Source organism: Rhinolophus ferrumequinum, chromosome 20 (assembly GCF_004115265.2).
Source record: "Rhinolophus ferrumequinum isolate MPI-CBG mRhiFer1 chromosome 20, mRhiFer1_v1.p, whole genome shotgun sequence".
NCBI lineage: Eukaryota > Metazoa > Chordata > Mammalia > Chiroptera > Rhinolophidae > Rhinolophus > Rhinolophus ferrumequinum.
Window position 1 is genome coordinate 40,836,329 of NC_046303.1, and position 23,794 is coordinate 40,860,122.

Genomic DNA, 23,794 nt, shown 5'->3' on the forward strand with positions numbered 1-23,794 from the left:
TTTCATTCACTGCCCTCAACCTCCCTCCCATCTGGCAACCATCAAAAAGATCTCTGTATCTATGAGTTTGTTTCTGTTTGCTTGTAGTTTTTTTTTTTCTTTTAGATTCTACATATAAGTGAAATCATATGGCATTTGTATTTCTCTGACTAACTTCACTCAGCAAAATGCCCTTTAGGTCCATCCATGTTGTTGCAGATGGTAAGATTTCATTCTTTTTTATGGCTGAGTAATATTTCATTGTAAATGTGTACCATTTCTTTTTTATCTATTCATCCATTGATGGACACCTAGGTTGCCTCCATATTTTGGCTATTGTAAATAATGCTGCAATGAACAGATCAATGCACACATAACCATTGAAGCAGTGTTTTGGTTTCCTTTAGATAAATACCCAGAGGTGGGATTAGTGGGACCTTGTTTGTCTTTTGTTATAGCCTTTGTTTAAACGTCTATTTTGTCTGGTATAGGTGTTACTATCCCAGGTTTGGTTTGTTTATTTGTTGTTTGTTTGTTTTCATCTTGAAGTCCCTCTAACACTCTTTGTGATACTGGTTTGATATTGATGAACTCTGTCAGCTTTTTCTTCTCTGGGAAGCTCTTTATCTGTCCTTCAATTCTAAATTATAGCTTTGCTGCATAGAGTAATCTTGGTTGTAGGTCCTACTTAGCTTTTCATTACTTTGAATATTTCCTGCCAATCCCTCTGGCCTGCAAAGTTTCTGTTGAGAAATCAGCTGATAGTCTTATGGCAGCTCCCTTGTAGGTAACTAACTGTTTTTCTCTTGCTGCTTTTAAGATTCTTTCTTTGTCTTTAATCTTGACATTTTAATTATGATGTGTCTTTGAGTGGGCTTCTTTAGGTTCATCTTGTGTGGACCTCTCTGTGCTGCCTGGGCTTGTCTATCTACTTCCTTCACCAGGTTAGGGAAGTTTTCTGTCATTATTTCTTCAAATTGGTTTTCAATTTCCTGTTCTCTCTCTTCTCCTCCTGGTACCCCTGTGATGCAAATGTTGATATGCTTGATGCTGTCCCAGAGGTCACTTAAACTATCCTCATTTTTTTAATTCTTTCTCTTTTTGAAGTTCTGATTAGGTGTTTTCTGCTACCTTAACTTCTAAATTGCTGATTTCATCCTCTGCTTCATCTAATGTAATGCTGATTCCCTCTAATGTAGTTTTCATTTCCATTATTATATTTTTTTTATTTCTGACTTTTTGTTTTGTTTTGTTTTTATGTTTTCTATCTCCATTTTTATTTTTCCTATCACCTTGTTGAAGTTCTCCCTGAGATCATTGAGCATTCTTATAACCAGTGTTTGGAAGTCTGCATTTGGTAGATTGCTTGTCCCCATTTTGTTTAGTTCTTTTTCTGGAGCTTTGTTCTGTTCTTTTATTTGGGACATGTTTCTTTGTCTCTTCATTTTGGCTGCCCCCTTGTTTTTGTTTATATGTATTAGGTAGGGCTGCTATGCCTCCTGGTCTTAGTAGTGTGGCCTTATGTAATAGGTATGCTGTGAGGCCCAGTGGTGCAGTCTCCCTGGTCGCCAGAGCAGTGTGCTCCAGGTGTGTCCCTTGTGTACTTTCCTGTTGTAGTTGAGCCTTGATTGCTCTTTGCACATCAGTGGTAGAGACTGACCCTTGGGCTGATTGGTTGTGAGGAATGGCTGTGACTACAGTTGAGGAGCTGTTGTGCAGAGGCTGATCCTACCAAGCCCGTTACACTTTAGCAGGTTCTGGTGCTGCCCAGTCTATGCCTTGTGTGTTCAGTCCTCAGAGGCAGCCAGGGGTGCTCTGCCTGGATCTGAATTCAACCACTGGGTGTGCAGGTCTTGGGGCTTCCTGCGGAGGGGTCCCACTACAGGCCAAGATCAGCAGCAAACTGTGTCATTCCCAGAGCCACCTGTTATGAATCACAAAGCAATGTGCAGATGACTGCCACCCATGCTCAGCTTGGAGGTCCCTCAAGAGGCCAAGCTGCAAACTAAGGCCAGCTGCTGCTATTGCCAGGCTTGGGGCTGCTCAGCAAGGATAGATGTTGCTTTTTGGGTTTTGTGAACCTTCGAGAGATTTTAGGAATGTTTGCAGCATGAACCAAGACAGGCCATTTGCATGGAAAAGGCACTGGAAGTGACTTGGGTGGGCCCGCAAGTTGGGTGGGTAGGGGTCTTAGGGAATTACCAGGGTGGGGTGGAGGAATGGTGTTAGCCAGGTTGATAGAGACTCATGGTAGCTGTTTGCATCTGCACATCGGGTTGAGGGCACATTCAACAAAGAAACAATGGATTCTTCCAGCACTTCCGTATGGGAGAAAGCTTCCCCTCCAGACCTACACACTAAAGCTAGACAATTCAGTTTCTCCCTGTATGTCCCTGGCCCCTTTCGAGCTTCTGCCACAATGGTGGAGCTCAGAGTGAGTGGGTTTATCAGTGAGTAAGTCCATGCATGGGCCCTTTAAGAGGAACACTTGGGAGTCTAGCAGAATTGGTCTCACTCCGCCACAATATCCACTGGTTTTCACAACTTGAACTTGTGGGGACTTCTCTTCTTGGCACTGGAACCCTGGACTAGGGTTCTCTGTGAGACTAGGAAGACTTGCTCCTCTGGGGAGACCTCTGCATCTCAGATTTTTAACTACCACACACAGATGTAGGTCCATGTAGTTCTGTGTCTCCACCTCTCCTACCAGTCTTAATGTGGCTTCTTCCGTATATCCTTAGTTGTAAGACTTCTTTTAGCTATTCTTCAGTTGATTCTCAATGATGTTTGTTCTGTAGTTCAGCTGTAATTTTGATGTGGTTGTGGGAGGAGTCAAGCACAGCATTTACCTACTCCACCATCTTGTCCCGAAAATTCCTCACTTATTGTTATGAGTGAAAAATATCACACCAATGTTTCTTATTGTTAAAAAAGTAATTTATTGTCTTCCAATTTAGAGATGGAGAAAACCTAAAAGTAGAATATTAGTTAAATTTTAGTCTTTTTTAAATTAAACTCCAAAAATCTAATTATTTTATAGAATTCACAAATTACAAGCATCAAGCATTTATTTTAATCTAACAAGTTATAAGCATTTCCTCAAAACTTTTTTCAAATTCCCTGAATATGTTGAGAGACAGAGTTTGTGTTTGCATGCATGCATACATGTGTATCATTTATTCTTTACTATAAAGCTATTCTTGGGATTTATTCTGTGAGGTTGACTTATGGATGAATAACTCGGTAAGCTAATATTCTACAATGCTGTCCAAGGTACAATTATGAATACTTATAAAAGAGTGTCATTGTGTTTATGAAAACAGCAAATTATTAGGTTAGATGTAACTTTATTAAAAACTCGGTTAAAGTCTACCTACAAAAGACAATAGCAAACAGCCTAAGCTACCAACCTTGTTTTCAATGGAGACCATCTCAATAAAATTATAAAAATAGCCAAAAAATAGCCAATCTATTTTCTTTTCTTTCTTTTTTTCTTTTTTCTTTCTTTCTTTTTTTTGTTTTGTATGCATTGTCTTATTATTACCTTTTTTATTATGTTATCCTTTTTTTCTAAAGGTTACTAATAACTGCTTGGAAGCCCTTTAAAATGGAAAGTGTCTCTCAAGTAATAAATTATTGCAAAACTTAAGCAAAACAGTTGTTTAAAGAATAGAATAGATTTTAAGAATAGAATGAATGTCAAATAGGAGGAAACACACATACCATGAAATGGACATTTAAAATTTCCCTTAAAATGCAGTCAGGGTGCATTTCCCTCTAAGGTGATATAACTGTAGATTGTAGCCATGTTTAACATATAGAACATGGCAATAGAATATGGCAAAGGTGATGGGATATACATGTTTATATGTATTGATTGTGTGATTATGTTATATGAGACTGTACTGCCTGTCTTGTTGGAGTCTCTTTCTCCCTTGCTCACTTTGAGGAAGCTAGCAGCTATATTGTAGAATGTCACATGACAAGAATCTATGGCGAGCCTCTCAGACTGAGGGCAGCCTTCACATATTGAATGAAGCCTTCGGTCGTACAGTCACAATAAGCTGAATTCTATCAACATGAGTGAAGTGGGAAGTGGATCCTTCCCTAATAGACACTGAGATGAGACCTCAGCTACGGCAGCACAGAGATCACAACTGAGTTAGTGTTTGTATCTTTAGTGAAACATCCTTCCTCCCTGCTATGTCTTTCTGCAGCAGTGCCAAGCTACTTTGGGTTCAGTCATGGAGAAAACATGTAATCAATTTAACACAATGCTGGTGTTTTGCCAGATGGTTGAAGAATAAAGGAGAGGCACTAAGGAGTTTAGGTTATTGGTGATAGCATTATTAAAATAGGGCAATCTTAAAATCAAAGCAGAGTAAAGAGGTAAATAAATAAAGACAGGAGAGGGGTGATGAATTGGAAGAAAGTCAACTGGTGAGTAATCTAAAGGTCCTGATGAGATAGAGCAGGGTTTGCAAATGACAGCCCGCAGGCCAAATATGGCCCTGTTTTTGGATAGCCTGCAGCTAAAAAATGTTTTTCACATTGTTAAATGTTTGAAAAAACATCAAAGTTATAATATTCTGAAACATGTAAAAACTGTAAGAAATGCAAGCTTCAGTGTCCATGAAAAAAGTCTGATATTCTAACCCAGCCACGCCCATTGTTTACATATTGTCTACAGCTGTTTTTGCACTACACCAGTAGAGTCGAGTAGTTGAGGCAGGGACTCTATGTGTGCAAAACATGAACTACTTGCTCTCTGGTGTCTGAGGTTTAGAAATCGAAACTTGGGAAATGAAACTTGGGGTAAAGGAGTTTTTGCTCTGAGGATGGTTACAGAATTAATGGTTTTGGAAATGGAGCAATTTTGTAACAAAAATATCTAGGTTGTACCCATGAGGTTGATGCTTAGGGAGAAGCTAATCATTTGTCATTAGAAGGTCAAGGAATTGAAAATGTTGGGTAAGTCAATCTCTTGAATACTGAAATTATTTAGAATGTCAAGAGATAAATGCCATAGTCTCTGATGAAAATTGGAGTTAATCAAGATGCTGTAGGCAGCATCAATGAGAAGAGAGTGGTTAGTTCAAAAGGTATAGGCTCCAAAAGAGCAAAACTTTTTAAGAAGAGAATAAGCAATTGTCTCTGAAAAGGATGGGTACTGAACATGTAGTCTTGTTGCTGCTGTCTCCACTCTTCTAGACCGGAGTGGTGGGAAACTTGAAGTTCCCTGTTGTGGGAGGAAGAGATGAATTTTGAAGCTTTATTCTCAACAAAACAAGGTCTTGGTTAGAGCTAAAAGGAACAAATGATTATTTGTCACACAAATTTTTTGTTATATCAGGAGTATATGTTAATAATCAAACATAGTTTTAAATGATCATCTTACTTATACTCAGAATAGAGTATGAAGATTAAATTTTTTTCTTTTCATAATTTCGGTATGATAGGCTCATCTTGCATGATTATATTCTAAAACATTTTATAAGTTCAAAATTTATACTTAATATTGTAATTATTAATCTTAAAACTGCTTTGTTGAGGTATAATTGATATACAATAAAGCACACATACTTAAGATTTACAATCGATATTTTGACACGTGTGAAATAATCACTATAATCAAGATAGGGAATATATTCATCAGCCCCCCAAAATTCTTTGTTCACTTATTCACTTCTCATAGTAATAAAACTTAACCTAATCTTAACTTGAAGTATTTGATATATTTTATTTTATTTATTTGTTCTTTCATTCTTCAGTAGGTAATGAGTAAATGAGTACATTGAGATGAATACATTGAGGTGAGTATGTGCCCAGGCTTTACATGGAAATGTTACCTAATCAAGGAACGTAAATTTGGTCAGAATAAATATAATTTTTCCCAACATGTAAGCAATGAATAATTTTTAAATCGCTGAATGAGTCTATTTTTATGAAGAAAGAAATCCCTAAAACAAATGAAACTTCTCTAAGATACAGATTTTATAAAATATTTTGCTCTGCAGGTTACATTTTTCAGCATAGTTTTCAAAAATGTTTTATACTCCTTTAAATTCTGACCATGTTGAAAATGTGTTCCTATATCGATTGTAAGATATTAGCTCTCTTTTATTCTGAGAGGCTAGATTGTCTTTCTACAAAGGTCATTCATTTCATTAATGGGAGTGGAGAGGTATTGGGTTGCCTAGTACCCATACCTCCTAGACAATACACAGGAGACATTCCATATCTATTGCAATGCCTCTGAATATATGGAACGTTAGCAATGACACAAGAGCCAAGTTATTTAAATCTTGAAAAATCAATTATCTTTTTGTAATGTTGTTTGAAGAAGTACCCAATAAGAGTTTTTAAAAGAAATAAAATATTTTAACCCATTGTTCAAATAGTAGGGGAAAAAAAGCTAACATGTTTAGAGATCTTTGTACAGATCTTTTCATACACCACAAAAATTGAAAAAGAACTTATTTAAGTATTTTATTATTAATACAAAATGATATAGAAAAAGCTTTGTAAAGCTTTGAATATAATCATATCAGTTTCAAAATAGTTATTCTACTTAAGCTTACTTATTATAACTATCTCCATTACAGAAGCTAGAAAATAAAACTCAGAAAACTTAATATTTTGATTAAGGACACTCAGCTACATAGTATTAAAGCAGGATTTAAAACATAGCTTTTTACTCTAAATATTGGTCTGAAAAAATTGTTTTATATGAAAACATCATTATACATATTTGATGCTCTTAGATGATTGAAATACACAAAATTAGCATTTAGCATTATGAATTATAATGTAATTATGTTCAGCATTTATTTTCTTAGTAATTATGCCTTCTTTTTGACTTGTAATAAAACTTTAGAATTATTATGAGATAAGACATGGATTTCTGAGGGTAAAGCCTTATAGGCAGAGGAAACAGCAAGAGCAAAAGCTCTGAAGCGGGAGTGTGCCCAGTAGTTTGAGAATGATCACAGGAGTTATGTGGTTCTGGTGGGGTGAGGGAGAAGAAGCATGATAGATAAGGTGGAAGACAAGGCAGAATCCAGATCAAGAAGGACCTCATTGACCGCTATGAGGATTTGACTTTTATTCTAAATGATATGGAGCAGAAAAGCATTGGTGAGAAGGGACCTAGATATTTCCGTTTACTGGGGTGGGGGAAGTAGGTTTACAGATTGAGGTGGAAACAGAGAGTAAGAAACCAACAGTTCTGCTTTGAACATATTAAGGTAAAGATGTATGTCAAAATCCAAGTGAAACTATCTAGAAGGCAATTAGATATACAAATCTGTTTGAGTTCAGTGGAGGGGTTGAGGGGCTGAGTGTATTGATGTAAATTTGGGGTCCTCAGCACCTAGATGTTATGAAAAGCTATGGACTTGGATGAGATTACTAGAGAATGCATTTAGGGTTCAACTGAAGAAGTAGAATGTCTGGAAAGTATGTAAAGCTGGTGTCTTCATGTCTGATGCTAGACATTTAAGTATACAGATCAGGCAGTTAGAAGAGAAGAAGAATACGTGGGAGAGGAAAAACAAGCTGGAATCCACAAACACGAACTTGAACCCAGTGAGGACAGACTGAAACCCATGTCAGCAGTTGGTGCCTCTGACCTTGATGATATGGGTGTCCAGCAGAAGCCAGGGCCCTTAGCTGTAGAGTTAAACACACACACCTGGTCCAGGAAATGGAAAAGCTGAAGGTGGTTCCTGGGAAGGTAGAAAAGTTGTAGATGCAAATAAAGCAAAATATATGTTACAAAATGACTTTTGTTTCTCTTCCACCCTTCAAATCTCTCAAGAGTTTGTTTGCCTTTTGACTCAACATAAGTAGAAATAGGTAAGAAAGGGAACTCTGGGAAAGGTAATTCAGCTTAGCCAAGTTGACACCTTGCAAATCCGTCAATAGAATATACACAGAATATAGATAGAGAAGAAATGAGGTTGTAGGTTTGAATCCTGTGGCACTCAAAAATTTAGAGATCAGGAATATGAGGGTTTCTAGGAAGTATCCTAAAATACAGAGGACATGTCCTTCTTCATTAATTCCTAATTATTTTTGGTGGCAAAGAAGCTTGGACTGTGAGATGGAAACAACCCACTGAAGATGGATACGCAACAAGATAGAAGGTGAGTTACTTATTGAGTTACTTATTCATTAGTTAGTTAGTTCATTATTCTGCCACATCAACCCTGGACGTACCTCTGGACTGGGTTTGCAAGAGGGAGAAATCAAATTTGTCCTATTTAAATGACTGTTGTTTTCGGTTTTAACCACCTGACCTAATTCAACCAAACCTAATTCAAAGTGCTAGAGTGGATTCAAGAGAAAATGAGAGGTGAACAAATGAAGATAGAGTGTGACAATATTTTGAAGGAATTTAACTATAAAATGGGACTCAGAAATGAGTCTTTAGCTGGAGGATAAGTGAGGATAGGGAAAGATTTATTTTTTTAAGATGGGAAATGTTACTACTACGTTTTTCCATGAGGTTGGGGTTTGTCCAATAGAGATGAATTATTTGGTCCTATAGAAAAAGCTTAAATTGATGCAAGGAGTTGCAAACTGAAGAATGGGAATAACAGAAAATTCTAGGAGAGACATTTAGTTTACTTGACTGCTTATTTAGAATGGGTAAAATTATATTTGAATTAGTCTCATATATAGTTGTTAATATTGTTATAGTTAAAAACTATAGGAAAATGCATGCTGCAAATTTAAGCAAATCAGCATAATTTTAATCAGGTAGAAATAGATATGCTATGTTTTTAATGCTGTAAAGCTTACTTCATTGAAAATAATTGGTAAAGTTAACTTTTTATTTTAAAACTTACATCACTCAGAAAATCTTTTAATTTGATTTTCATCTTTGTTTGCAACACACATTGTTGTTTCTTGTGTTTAGTCCTGGATAAAACTTATCAAGCTTATTATAAGAATACAATACACCAATTAACTTTTCATGCTCAGTTATTGAAATTTCATTTAAAGTGTACAGATTTTATTGAAATTCTACTTTTATACCTTCTTTACAATGATAAATAATCCACCTTCAGATCATTAAGCAATTTATTGAAATTCTCGTATAATTAATTTTAGGCATAGCTCTATGCTCAAAAAACTAATTTATTCTTGGAAACATGCTAATTTCTCAGTCTTATCTAATACAAAGTGCAATTCTAGCTTGAAATATTCTTTCCGTTTAAATCTCTAGGGAAAGACATTGTTTTATTTTTAATGTTTTGGCAAGCAAGTGGAGTGAGGTTGAGCTTTAGAGCAGTTAACATTTTCTGCTCATATTTTTTTGCATTATTTATTGCTTATTAACATATGGGATTATATAAACAGAACATATTTATATGCAATTATATCATTGTGCCATAGTAATAATAATATTAGAGAACCTTTAGTTATGAGACACAATAGTCATAAAATTAGCGGTGATGAAATTTAGAGTTTTCCAAACTATTGGGTTTTCAATTGTTTGCCAAATTTTAATCAGTACATTTTCGCAAGACATGCTTTCCTATTTGTTACCTTTGTTTCTGACACATTTTTGGTTATCTCTTCAAAATCCTAAGCCTTTTGTTCAGAAAAGATTTCTTGAACAGAAATCTTCCTGTTTTTTGAGTCTTAAAGAAACATTTTTACAAGGAACATTTATACCCTTTTCCCTTTAACTGGCAAAACCCATTCTGTCAGCCATGAAAAGTGGCTATGTTCAGAGTGTAGAGTGTCATATTATTATTGGATAAAGCACACTATTTTGTAATAAGAAACAAATTGTGAGCAAGAAAAGGCTTGTAATAGGGTTTTGTTTACAACTGAAAACATGTAGTACCAGCCTTGGCCTCCACATGGTGCTGGCGTTTTGTGCTGGGACACAAGTAGGAATTACTTGGTGATGCAAAATTACCACTCATCCTGCCCATCAAAAACAATTTGAATAATGAGACAACAGGTTCAAATAAAAAGGCACTGTACCTGAAATCCTGCCTTATGAAAAATCCGTCTCATGCACAATCATAGCTTTGCCAAATCACGTGTAGAAATGACAGTAAAGCAAAATAAAAGGTGACATAAAATAATGAGTTCAGATTTCTTTTTTCATCTTGGAGATCTCACCAATAGGTTCAATGTCACGTTCTTTTTTTTTTTCTCTATGTATTATTTTCTCTCTTCCATGGATGGTTATTTGGAGTGGTGTTAAGAAAAGGAAGTCCTTGGGGGAAAGGAGGCTTCATAGGACCTCTGCCAGGTTTTCGCTTTGGTCATTGTGATTCCTTTGAACTCTAAAGTGCACTTTCATAGCCAAAGTATGATTTATTTTGAATATTCCGATTTTCTGTCAGATTCTTCACAACTTTAAAGTTAGTGCTTGTTTCCACTTATTTTAATGTGAAACAGGTATATTCATTGAGTTGATGGCAGTTTTATGTGATGTATAAAATTTTATATCCATCTGCCAACTGTATGACAATTGAAGATACTATAATATATTGCAAAATATTTGGCTTTTTTACTTAGTTTCTTGCCAACTGACTAATGGATAATTGCATTGGCTTTATCTAAGTCCTTTCTTTTCTTCTTTCGTAATGTTTTCTTCACGTTAAGCTTACACATTGGCCATATATCTTCTGTCAAAAGTGAACAATTAAAGAAATGATCCAAATAATTACCAGAAAGAAACTAATTGTTGGTCTCTAAATATCTTAAGCTATATAGAGTGCCTTGCAAATATCACACCCTCAATAATATATTTATTAAATAAATTGTAACTGGTTTGAGTCTGGCTTTAGCAGTTGTAACTAAAAAGCATTTGGAGATCATAGAGAAAATCAATGAGGATTTAAGACTTCAAATAAAGAAAAAAAAATATTAAATTACTTTGAATTATCTCTTACTTTCCTCCCTCTTACCTCCCCTGTACCCTTCTTAAGTAAATAATCCAGCAACTGACCTTGAAAAAATTCTATCACTTCATTCCAGGAAGACAAAAAATATAGGTGGTCTTAAATTCTAGAATGAGATTAAAGAAGCCAGGGAATGGGTAACTTTTTACCTGCAGTTTATGGCACTTATAAATGGACTCATACTGAGTCTGTTTCTTATGTGGACTAAGTATAAAATGTTATCTTTATTTTAGATACATTAGTGTTAACATTATTTGAAAATTTTGGAATCTTTTGGACAAAATAATATAAACATCAGTAACTATTTGTAAGTGATATATTATCCTTAAATCCTTTCTTGGAAATGTCTTTCTTCTCTTGTAAGCAAAAGTGTGTGTGTGTGTGTGTGTGTGTGTGTGTGTGTGTGTGTGTGTGTGCTTATATACATATACATTTATATCTCTCTATATAGATATATATATACACAAATATGAATGACTATTATTACCTGACAATTTTTCTTAAAATTCCTATTTTCTTAGTTCTCTTAGAAATTTGTTCTTTAATAATTGTACCTGCTGTTTTTAGCTCCAGTGTTGTACCTGATTACCAAGCTAAGAAGATTCTTGTCAAGCCTAATAACCTCCAAAGGCCAGTAACTGATCACCTAAACAAATCACTACAATTCTACAATTTGTACAGCTGACACTCTGTAACCTGAAATGAAATGAACAGAGTATGCTCTCCCATCTGATACAAGCTTGGATGGATGCCTTTACCTCGTGAGTTTAATCACTGAGGCTGGTTGTTGACTGAAGCAGCAGCTGCTTGAAAGGTTTTTATTTTAAAACCATATATAGTTTGTTATTAAAATTTATTACAGATAAGTTCCTGTTAATGCCAGTAATTTGTAAGAGCCCTCATGAAGGCTTATCTAAATAATATTCTCCTCAAAGACAATTGTTATGGTTGGAACACAGGCCCCTGGAATCTGGGTTTAAAATGATGGTTCTGTCCCATACTAGTATTTCACCTCAGGCAAGTTACTTAACATCTATATCTCATATTCTTCTTATGTGTAAGTGGTAATAAAAATAGTATCTATTGCATAGGGTTGTTGTCTGGGTTAAACTGAATTCTGTATGAATGTGCCTTGCATGGTGCCTAGCATATAGAAAATAACAAATTAAAATGGAATTAGTTTCATGTATGGTGTTAGGTTTGGAGGATACTAGTCATTATAAACAACTATAAACAATTCACTATCAGTGCCACCAATGACTCACAAAATATGTTACAACAGACATAAGAAAAACAATAAATTACAATATATGATGGAAGTTTATGTTACATTTTTTTAAAGCAATAATTGGAGCTCTGTTTTTTTTAGGAATTCTCTAAGGAAGAATATAGGAAACCTCTCAGAATCTACAAATTAAAGGGTTTTCAGTGTTAATGACACACATAATAATTCTATTTTGCCATAGAAAGGGCATAAGAAACATTACTGTCCTTTGATTAAAATCAATTAAGGCCCTTACTTGGCACAAAATGCTCAGAATACTTCTGCTTTTCTTTATTGTCAAAGACTGGGGGGGAAAAAAAGAGAATAAACCTAGTGTAAGTCAGAAACAAAGAAATTTAAATTCTATAAAGTATACATTTTGCTCAAATTTTATGAGTCTTTTTTTTTTTTTTTTCAGAATAGATGGTCAAAATGGAAAAATAAGAGGCCAATTGTTAGCTATTTGAATTATGGCATAAGAACGGCATCAGCCAAATCTCTTTTAGGCAAGGATCCTGGATGATACTGATTGAAGAGCGCCCTACTCCATACAAATCAGGAGTAATTTAGTTGCCTATCTTTTCCTCATCGTCTTGAATCAGTGAATGTGGGAAATAGTCAATCCAGACTTCTGGAACCCTCACAAATTCTTTGAAATAAGGCATCTGAACTGACCGACCAATAAACACCTCAGCAGTCTTGGCGATAAAACCCAGCAGTAGTGAGGGCGGCAGCAACAACAATAGCAGGCCAGCAGGCCATACTGGGGCATTTGAGATTCTCCAGATAGCAGGGTGAGCAGGAGCAGAAGAAGGATTAGTGAACCTGAAATGCCATGGCCACTGTATATAAAGTTTATCTTTAGTTCTACATAGGATCGTCATCATTGCTATTGTGATACATTGGTCTATTAATGGTTTCAATCATAATGTTCTTGAGATGTAGTACTATGTTTTTCACCTATAAATACTGTTTATGACATCATTTCTGTGTACAATGTTCAATTGGAAGATCCCAGGACATATCCCATCCCATTCTAAAAGTGATGTCAGTACTCATTTTAGTCTTACTTAGCCCTCAAGTAGCCACATCTTTCAGTGGCTGTCACTTTTGCTGAAGTAGTTTTAGTGACAGATAGGAAAGACTATAGTATCAGTGCCTAGATATGTTTCCAACAGCATGTTTTCCAAAGTACAGTAGGTAAAGTGTATGTATTTAGTCAGGAGAGGCTACGCTATGCTGTGGCAACAAATAAACCTAACAGCTTAACATAGCATATGTTTAGTTCTTGCTCATATAAAGCCTACTGTGGGTCTGGGTAACTTTCCAGGACAATTGTCCCTAATGCAGGGATTCAGGATGTTTCAATCTCATGGTTTCACCATTTAACATAAGGCTTCCTCCATTGCTTTAGAAAGGACTTGAAAGAGACAGAAGAATTATTTAAAAGTATTTCACTGCCACAGCCAGATGTGACATACATCACTTTTGCTTGCATTTATTTGGTCAAAATTAGTGAAATGGCTTCACATTACTGTCAAGGAGCTGGGAAATACAGATAGATAGATATCTATCTATCTTCCATCTTCCTGGATAGGAAGGAAAGAATGGATAGTCTTGAGGTGATTAGTTAGTATTCTCTCCCACCGTATGTGATAAATTTTAAGTAGTACAGAGATAAAGTTTCAAATTTTTTGCTGTTTTTCACAAGTATTTGAAAAATATATGTAACACATCAAGACTATGAGGTGATGGTTTAATTTTGCATAAATTTAAGTTAAACTTTAATTGTAGATCCTATATTATTATGATAAAAATGGTTAAAGTGGTAAACAGATGTTTAATGTTTGAATAACACTGACCTCAAGGAATAACTGTAAAACTCAAATTTTAGTACATACAACTTTAGGCAAACTGGGAACATGAGATGGAGCACAGGAATTTGCTCTTTTAACAAATACTCTCCAGGATTCAGCAGCAGATATTCTGGGAACATAGACTGGGAAGGATTGTTTCAGAGGCCAGTTACTGTTAAAATTGGGGAACCAGGGACAGAAGCTACCATGATGAGTGTGGAACTCCTGACGAGTACTTATTTTCCCTTTTTTTCTCTCACTGCCAGACTGACCTTGCTCTTCATACAGTGTAGTGAGACTGGCAATAAAGGGTTAACATTTTGGAATGAGACATAGGATCTGGCAGGCAGTACCTACAAATTGCCATTTGTCTTCTCACCTAGTTTTTCATGTTGTCTAATGTATTCAAACTAGTAGTCTAATTCCTCTCAAATTAAATATAATACTACCTACAGCTATTGTTGCTGGTCCCAAAGCTCTTTTGTTCACTAAATCTCTTCATTCACTGTTGGTGGCAAATCAGTTTTTTGTTTGTTTGTTTGTTTTGTTTTTTAATTTTTGCATTGCCATGTTTTCCAATGATACCTAGAAATCTCTCCCAAGTAGGGTGACTTTGATGTCCAGATTTGTCTATAATATTTTTGGTTTGTAGTAATGATTAATAGAAGACTCTTTTACTCTCAAAAAATGTCAATGGATGATAAATCCTGTTCCTGAGGATTCTTGTTTTATTTTATGATGTAAATGACTGATTTGGTGTCAAAGACTCCTCATTCCGTTGCCAGTGGCTAAAGCCACATGTACACTTCTGGATGCTTAGTTTTTTTTGTTTTGTTTTGTTTTGTTTTCAACAGTCTTTTTTTTTTTTTTTTTGGCATCACCTATATATTTTCTACAGGCTAGAGAGAAAGGTAGAAGGATATATAAAGGAATTAAAGGGAATAAGCTATGACATTGAGGATAAACCAAAGCATGTTTTGAGAAACCTAAAGGAACTCATTATTCTGGCATGTGACAAATTGTACTAACCTAATCTGAAGGATAACAGGTAAAACTGAAAATGAGTCTTGGTATGTAGCTTGTATGCACGTGTATGTAACTGGCATCTCTAACTTTTATTCCTCCATGGACATTTAATGGTGTGAATTTTGTATCCTAATGAAATTGGATACATCTTATATGGCCTCAGTTCTATAATAGATTTAGGACAGGCACTGTGTAATCTTATGTAGAATTTCAGTTGTATGAGAGTAGCTATATATTTGTAATAAAAATTCTATGCATCATATGTAATTTTCTCGAAACCAGCTGCTATTTACTTTCTAGTTACTTCAATTTGTGGAGAACATTAAAGAGGATTCCAAAAGTACAGTATATCACATTTAGAGCAACCTTTAGTTCTGTAGCTCATCAGACTGGCTTTTAAAATATGCAAGTGCCTACAGAGACCACCCCAGTTTAAAAGTCTCTAAATACTTCATGTTACTTTACTGCTAAATAATGTTTAGAGTCTGTTATCCTTTTAGAGCTTGGAAATCTAATTATTTATAATATCCAGTGACATTTACATTTTGCTAAATATGTTCTGCTTGTAAAAGAACATACCATGTCTATGAAAATGGGTAGAGAGTACCTATCTCTACATTTGCTTATATATAATATGCGATATCAGGGTAGCCCATGTTATCTTTTTGTTATAATAACCTGATTTTAAAACATAATTCTCAAAAAGTATCCTTAATCATTATCATTTAAAATACAGAATAAGAAAAATTTATCATAGTTGAAATTATGTGGTTTACCATTCAAGTCTCAGCTGTCAAATCAAATATCTATTCAAGTTTATTGGTATCTTAAAACAATACATTTCATTCCCATGCCAACAGCTACAGAGTGTTTGGTTTATTTTATGAGATTGATTGAAAGTAGATTGTAAAGTTGACCTATTGTGTTAAGCTTATTTACACAAACGTAGTGTCTAGGAAAATAAACTCTGAAAGTGCATAGCAGTTGAATTTTAAGGTATTTCACATCTTTAGTTTTCTGATACCTGCTTTACTGGGGTCTGTTGGGTAGAGAATCTGAACTTTATTGTAGTTACTTTGTACTTATGTAGAAGAAAATCCCTTGAAAAATTAATTGTTCTTAAATTTGAGGTGAAATTTATAACTTGCTTTTCTTTTCTTTTTCTTTTTTTAAAGGACTTGTTTTTAATTGATTTGAAGAATTCGCCTAAGCAAAATAATCTTGTTCCAACACATCTATGAAACAATCACAGATGACATTTTTTTTCAGGCTCTTTAAACACATTTCCCTCACAAGAGTTGAAAATAACATTTGTAAGATGTAATCAATATAAAAAGCCATAAATGTGTGTGTGTGTGTGGGGGGGTAATCAGTGGAAACTCCTTTTAAAACTCAATGTGTGTACTAGATGGTGACAAATTGATTATTTAAAATGAATTTGTATTTATTTAAGAGTTTATCTTGGTGACCGAGCATTTAAAAGCCCTTCCTGACACACACCCTCTTCTGTTATATAGTCTTAAATAATCAGCCTATTATACACCGTTCTCCCTCCTGATTCCCCCTTTCCCATCAAATCGCGGACTTTCCTCCTGCTGCTGAGTGACGTGGGGCCAGTCCTACTGGGAGGGCGGGTGGGAGCCGGCACGTGCACCAGAAACACTTCCTAGAAACAGCAAGTAAGCAGCTCAACCCTGCCTGAACTTTCCCTGTAAACACAGACCGGTGACAGAACGGCATCCCTGCTGGGTGGATCCTGCAACTCCTAGAGGGAATGACACTTCTTTTTAATTAGCAAGGTGAAAGGTGAATTAAAACTCGCTGTTTGGCAAGTCGGTGCAAGAGGCTGACTTCTGAGAGGCTTTAAAGAGCCAGAAAAGAAGAGCTTCACTGGGGGGAAGGCACTGCCTGTGCTGGGGGCTTTTTTTCCTCAATGAACCGCTCGCAGAAGTGACTAAAAAATACAGTTTCTTCCTGAATCTACCCGCGTAGTTACTGGAGACAGCGCTAGACAGGACATGACTCTGAAGACTCCTTCCTTGGAATGTCCTCTTGCTCCAGGCTTATAAACAACTGTCCTGTGGAAAGCCAGGTTTTGCATATCTAAATACCGCCTGACAAATGGCACTTTGGAACTGTGCTTTCTGATGACAACGCGTTCAATTTCTGACAAAGCCTCTCCCACGCTGCCCCTGGAGGGGAGTCCTAAGTAAAACTCAAACCCGCCTTAAATTGAGGATCAGAGGGCTTGCACCGCGAGCACGGCAGCATGGCATCTGCTGGGTGCCTTCTCACCTGGCTCCTATGGGGTTACTTACTGGAGCTCAGAGCAGGAGGTCACACAGCTGATACCACTCACCCCCGGTTACGCCTGACACATAAAGGTAGGTCACCTTTTCAGATCCTTTTGTTTAAAAAAAAAAAAAAATTAAAGTCATTTAAGAAAGATCTTTGGTCTTCACAGGACCTTAAAATGCAACTGAAAAATATTATTGCAAAAGTGACTTAAGATTCTAAGTACCTCTAATTAATATGTCATACTTACCACAGCTGAAGGTGATGCAAAATCACGTGCCAACTTAGAGATGCTATTTTTGTCTTGTAAATATTAGGTTTTATTCATGAGAAGTTCACTAACTAGCAGACATAACAGAAGCAGGTTGTAAATAGCCTGAGGGGTTGAATCCACCAAGTTATCAGTTGGTATTTAAAGACCAGTTTATGCATTATGGGAAACAAGGTTGTTGGGAAGAGCTTTAGGTAAATAGAGGTGCAATTGGTTTTTTGTTTTGTGTTGTCCATAATGGGAATGAGACAAGGAGAAATGAAAATACCCAAGAAGCAAAACGATTCCTTACCATGATAACAAAGTGATCATCATGTAATTAAAATGACTAACAACATATAAATTAGCTTTCTTCTTGAATTGATTATTAGATTTTTTTATGTGTGGAAAAAAATATTTGGTTTATTTCAAATCCTTGTAAACTGATATATACTGATTAAAATATTAGATACTATTCTCTAGCATCTATTCTTTTAAATGTAAGTTCATATTGTTTAATTGCTGATCTGTCAGAGTGCTTAAATATTTTATTCTGCAACTATGTCTTTTAAAGCAGCATTTAGTCATAAATAAATCATCAAAAGATAGCTTTTACATCAGGAGTAGTAAAAGCCAGTCATGAATAGGTTTGGTGATTCTTCCTGTAAACAAACAAATAAACAAACAAGCAACAAACAAAACCACATTCTGAGAAAGTGACTTTACTAACCTAAAAGAAATTTGGAATGAATCTTCAGGAAAGAAGTATTTGTTATTATTAACTATTGAGACAGATAACAGATGCAACAATAAGAATTTCGTAAGAACCATCTTTCAATTGTGTAAGCTTTTAAATTGTCCCCCACTGTAGAAAGAACAGAAGCCTGTATCTTTAAAATATAGGTGTAATGTTTACCAGAAGGAGAAACAAAAAGGAAGGCCTGCCTCAGTTTTATATGACATAATTGATCTTTTTGTCATTTTATTGGACGACTTACAGTTGACTTTGACTATAGAGATTTCTCATTTTTAGAATAGCTAAAATCTGTGGATATTTTCTTAGTTTAAATAGATTTCCTATAACACTCTCCAGTAGGTAACATGAACTTAAGAGACACATTGACACTAAATTTCTAAAATATTTAACATGTAGTACCTAGCATTAGCACACATCATTTGATTTGAGAAGATATGTCATAATACGTATCAAAATGCATGTTTCTAAGAAGTTATGATCAAATATCTCAAAATGTAAAAATTTGATGTGATGGAATATGAAAAATTAAGGGTGTGGAAAAAAAGGTAATACATGGATTGTTTTTCTTATGCAGACAAGTGGATAGCTGTCAGCTTTGGAAGCTACCATTCTGCTATGCCTGTTTTTCATGTTTTTGTAACTCATTATTAGGGTACTTGTTTTTTGATAGCTCAATATCGATATGTTTGCAAAGATATCTCATTTCAATATTTTATTAGAGGGCTTAGAATTTGGTCAGAACATACCAGAACTATCTAATAAAACTAAATGCTATGCATAATATCATGCTATGCATAATATTGTTATCAGGATCATCTTCACTATATCTCTCTTAATCAAAGGAATAACAGTAACTGATTTTATGAGTTGTGTTAAATGGTGTGGGAGTAGAACTGCTAGTGTCTATGTGTACACTAGAATGAAAACTCCTACAAGATTTCCTTTTGGTTTTACTGTCACTAGCTGAAAATGGGCAAAACTGTGCTTTTATACAAAGACAGCATAGAGTTACCTGAAAATAGAATGTTCTCACTTGTGCAGTGTAGGTAGCAAAGTCAGCGAAGAGATCACACTGTAGATGCAGCCTGAAACAGCAAATGCCTGCTGCACCACCAGTGGGTACCTCAGTGACAGGTAAAGCACTGGACTGCCAGAGCAGGGATATTCAGTCCTATCTGTATGCTATGAAGATCCCATTTACCTCCATATACTCTGGAATTCAGTGGACATGTAGAGATGTCCAAAAATGAAGGGGAGACTATTTCAGAGTATAATCTTTTGCTATCCTAAATGATACCAGAAATGGTAAAATTTCAGTACTGGTGAATCAGATGGTTAATATTATAAACAGGTGCATGGTCCTTCAAAATAAGAGGCACTAGACATAAGCAATGTATTGCCTCTTCATTATTGCCTGACCCCACCAGAGAAATCCTGAAGGCTCCCTGGAGGCGGCCTACTGAATTAATCCAGGGATTCATTTCATAGCAGTGGTCTATGCCACATGGGAAAAAAACAAGCATTTTTTCTTGTATCGTCCATTATCACGATGACTCTTGATACCACAAGACTGAGAAGGAGAAAGTTGCACTGTCATATACAAAGCTTGAGTTAAATTATGTAAAAATACGCCTGCCCCCCAACAAAAAAAGGCCCAAGAATTTCTCTTTTCCTCTCTCTTCCATCTCTGTCTATCTCTGGAAGCAGCATGTTCTTAAACAGAGCTTGAGAGGAAGAGACCATTAGGACTAAAAGGAGAATTGGCAGAGAAGGAGGGAGACAAGGTACCAAGTTGATATGAGATGTGGAGCATCTTCTGCCATACTTCCCACTGCTCTCCAGCCCCAGTGAGATGACAGTGAACTCCTCCCTCTTCTTACTGAATACTCACTCCACTTCAATATTAAGCAAATATGCTAACATAGAGCAAGTTTAGTGGATAAAAAGATGAGATGCTTACTCTTGTTGGGGCAATGTATATGTCTTTTAATATATTTTACAGGTACAAGATGAAATCGGTTCACAAATAAAGAGATAGCAAAGATTAAAATGGCAATATTTTTGTCCTGCTCTGTAAGAATTTTAAGTAATGATTTGAGTTGAGATTAGCTATGTCAGGCAAGTATTTAAAAGTTTATGAATATTTAAGAATGATAGCCAATATCCTGAAGAGGGTAATATTGGTATGATTAATACAAATGTGTAATATTCTACCCCAAGAATTTCCTTGAAAAATAGCTATGATGCTCATGACAGAAATGAAGGAAAGAGAGAAGAAAGGGAGAGGAATCTGGTGGATTCAGCCGCTTCTCTCTGTTGATGTCTGTTCTCTCCTGATCTTTCACCATTCTGCATTAATGAGGTTACAGGGAAGGTAAAAATAACCATGTTGATGATGGCGCTCAAAGAAGAAAACAAATGAGCAAAGCCTCAAGTCAAAGAAGAAATCGTAGCGCATGTGGAAAGCCCCAGAAATTCAATCCAGGGAGCTTGGCATTTGGGATAGTTTATCAAAGTCCCAATAAAGAACGACATAGTCACAGAAGCCAAGGGAGAATGTCTGCTTAAGCTGAAGATGTTCTCCCAGGATGTTCGGTGAAAAGATAGCTAAATAAAGGCATGGATATGGCAGAAGATCATTGCTAAAATAAGTTGACATTATAAATGTAGATTTGAGCGTTGAATATATATCCATACATACAGAAAGTGGAAAGAGAGTGTTAGTCTATCTGTTATTTGGACGTTATAACCAATTAATACAGATTTGTCACAGTTCAGAGAGCTCAGAATTTGAAGCCACAGGTCTCTACTCCAGCTCTAGTCCTCCCACTTATGCTAATGGTAATTGCCTGTGCCCCACATGCCTTGATTTGAAAATAGGGATAGTAATGGAGCTTTCCCTGCATATCTTACTGGGTTTTTGAGAGGATCAAATGGAACAACACTATCTGTGGAAGCACTTTATAACCTAAAAATTACATTATTAATGTTTCCTGCAGACTGCTATAAACTGAGAAGGTAGGAAAGAAATGTGTCCTAAAGAGAAAAAAACCCTTGGGAATGGCATGGGTTTGAATATCAGTAAGTGCTAGGATAATGCTAATATAGAATACAGAAGAAGTTGGTCTTAACTAGCCTAAAATGTATGGTTTATCCTGATACATTGCATTCACTCCAAATCCCACTTTCCCTACTTTGACCTCTAGTTATAATAATTTAGAAGATGATTACAGCATCTGTGCGTTTTCCAAGATACGTGGCCAAAAATTTTTTACTATAAAAATGTGCATATATCCATTTATTACACATATTCACTTTACACCACACGTTTTAGAAAGTTGTCCCTTTTATATGGAAAAAAAATGAGAAGGAATTCTAGAAGATCACAATTATATATAAAACTTTTGAATGATCATCCTGGAGGCTATGGTATTTATTTTACATCCAGAGCAAATAAAAAAGAGTTAAGTGACTGAGCCAGTTTTTCCTGACCCAGCTCATAGCTTTTGTTCCTGAGCCAGTAACTAGGTATTATCAATAGTAACATTCGTCACACATCCCTGTGTGGTTAACAAATAAAAACTCGTCATAAAGCATGATTCATAAAGAAAGTAGTTAAATAGGACCTGAGAGCAAACACAAACCTTCAATGCCCAGATCTCCATCGGGGAGAATCAATGAGAATTAAGTGGTGGATTTCTTACAAACCATTTATATTAAAACAAATAATAATAAATAAATAACCCATTGGATAAGATGAAAGAAATTACTTTTTTTTTTTTTCAGTTTGGTTTACACAGAATGTACTTTCTGTAGAGGGAATCTATGCAAGGATTTTAGATAGTGCTATTCTTTGTATTTTTATTATGTTGTTAAAAGCAAATATTGCCCATACTTCACAGAGGTGTATCTGGACATACAGATGACCCTGAATAACTCTATGAGTTGCTCAGTTCTTATCTGGATGTTGGGTTTTACAGTGGACAAATGAGTTATGCTTTAGTATAGAAATAGGATCAGAGAAGTCAGCGTTAGAAAAAGCAGTAAATGGAATTTATAAATGAGCCGGGCCGATTTGGGACTGCAAAATAATTTAGTTGTATAAAACCATTTCTTAAAAGTTTTGTGAGGGCAGTGTTCTATACATAATAAAGAACCAATACTTTTCTTGACTAATAAATGTATGCAATAGTCATGTTGTCACAATTGAATATTCTTTCAAAAATTTGCATTGCCATATTATTATTTTACTGTCCATGTCAGATTTGTTATTTAGCCTGACAGCATGTTATAGAGAGCGCCTCTGTTTCTGTCTGGGATGAGATCACTTGGTGGCCTCGGTTCTATGACCACATAATAAAGCACCAAACATCAAATGATGGCCATTGCTGGTGAAAATTATTGTTAACAATCTGCTGAACCAGTTTTATTTCATCAAAGATATCTACTGGAATCATCATTGAAGTCGTTAGTGGGAGAGCATGCAAAGACTTACTCCTTTATCTTTGTGTGTAAAATCTTATGTGGTTTAGTAGAGGAATTTAGTCTGCAGGAATCCAGAAATAGCACTTTGCATGCATGCATGCCCCTTCATCCATAGCCACGGCAACGTTCAAGTGGTCTTGGAAATTCATTCTCAAAGAATTTAAAACAAAACATAACTGAAATTATACCGCTTAAAACATTTTCCAAAAGCTGCAGAGTGAAGATTTAGATTATTTTCTTGGTTTCAATAGACAGGGCTAAATGTTGTTAGTAGTCTTTAGCACATCTGACACTTTGGAATATTATATAAATTATACAAAGGATGATTATTTTAATAATGAATTTTTTCACAGTGTGGTTTTAAATAACATTTGAACCATAAGAGAAACTATTAATGTCGTTCGTTATTTCTTTCACTTAAACAAGCATTATTCTTTGTACTCATGCTAAGGATGATAATGACAAGACTGGATATTTTATAGGCTGGATTTCCTGGACTCTGAATGAAAAGGATATGTTAACACCACCTTTAAAACAAGTGTTACAGTATCAGATATTGAGAGAACATTTCCTGTCAAAGAACGTGGGGATTTCAAGAACAGAAATGTCTGTGGAATTGATAACTTGACTTCGTCGGGCTCTTGTAGTGGCCATAGCAACTGATCCACGAAGTTTTCAGCCTGCCTTAGTTCTGGTAATGACAGGTGCAGGGTATTCTCACCGTATGGCCCCATTCTCCTGGTAATCTTGCTTTCACAACTAGTATGGAAAAGGGAAATAAATCCATGATTTCTGAGGTTTAAAGAGGTATTTCCATTTCTATCCCTGGTAACTAAACTCCCCACTATCCCTGCTCTCTGCTCAGGGATTTAGCTCATAGTCTTAGCACAGTACACATGAAAAATAGTCTAGGTCCAGGTACTACAAAGCAGTCTCACATTCTAATTTCAG

General features: G+C 35.6%; 1 protein-coding gene across 2 annotated transcripts in view; it reads left to right on the forward strand.

Annotated features, from left to right (window-relative positions):
- Positions 1–16,720: 16,720 nt before the first annotated feature.
- Positions 16,721–23,794, forward strand: part of SEMA3E (semaphorin 3E) — a 247,692-nt gene continuing 240,618 nt past the window's right edge. The window contains exon 1 of one of the 2 annotated variants that reach the window (XM_033088911.1): positions 16,721–17,440. In XM_033088911.1, coding sequence (XP_032944802.1) covers positions 17,326–17,440 — 115 coding nt within the window. In that variant the 5' untranslated portion in view covers positions 16,721–17,325. The remainder of the gene's footprint in view (positions 17,441–23,794) is intronic. The other variant, XM_033088912.1, reaches the window with a different exon arrangement.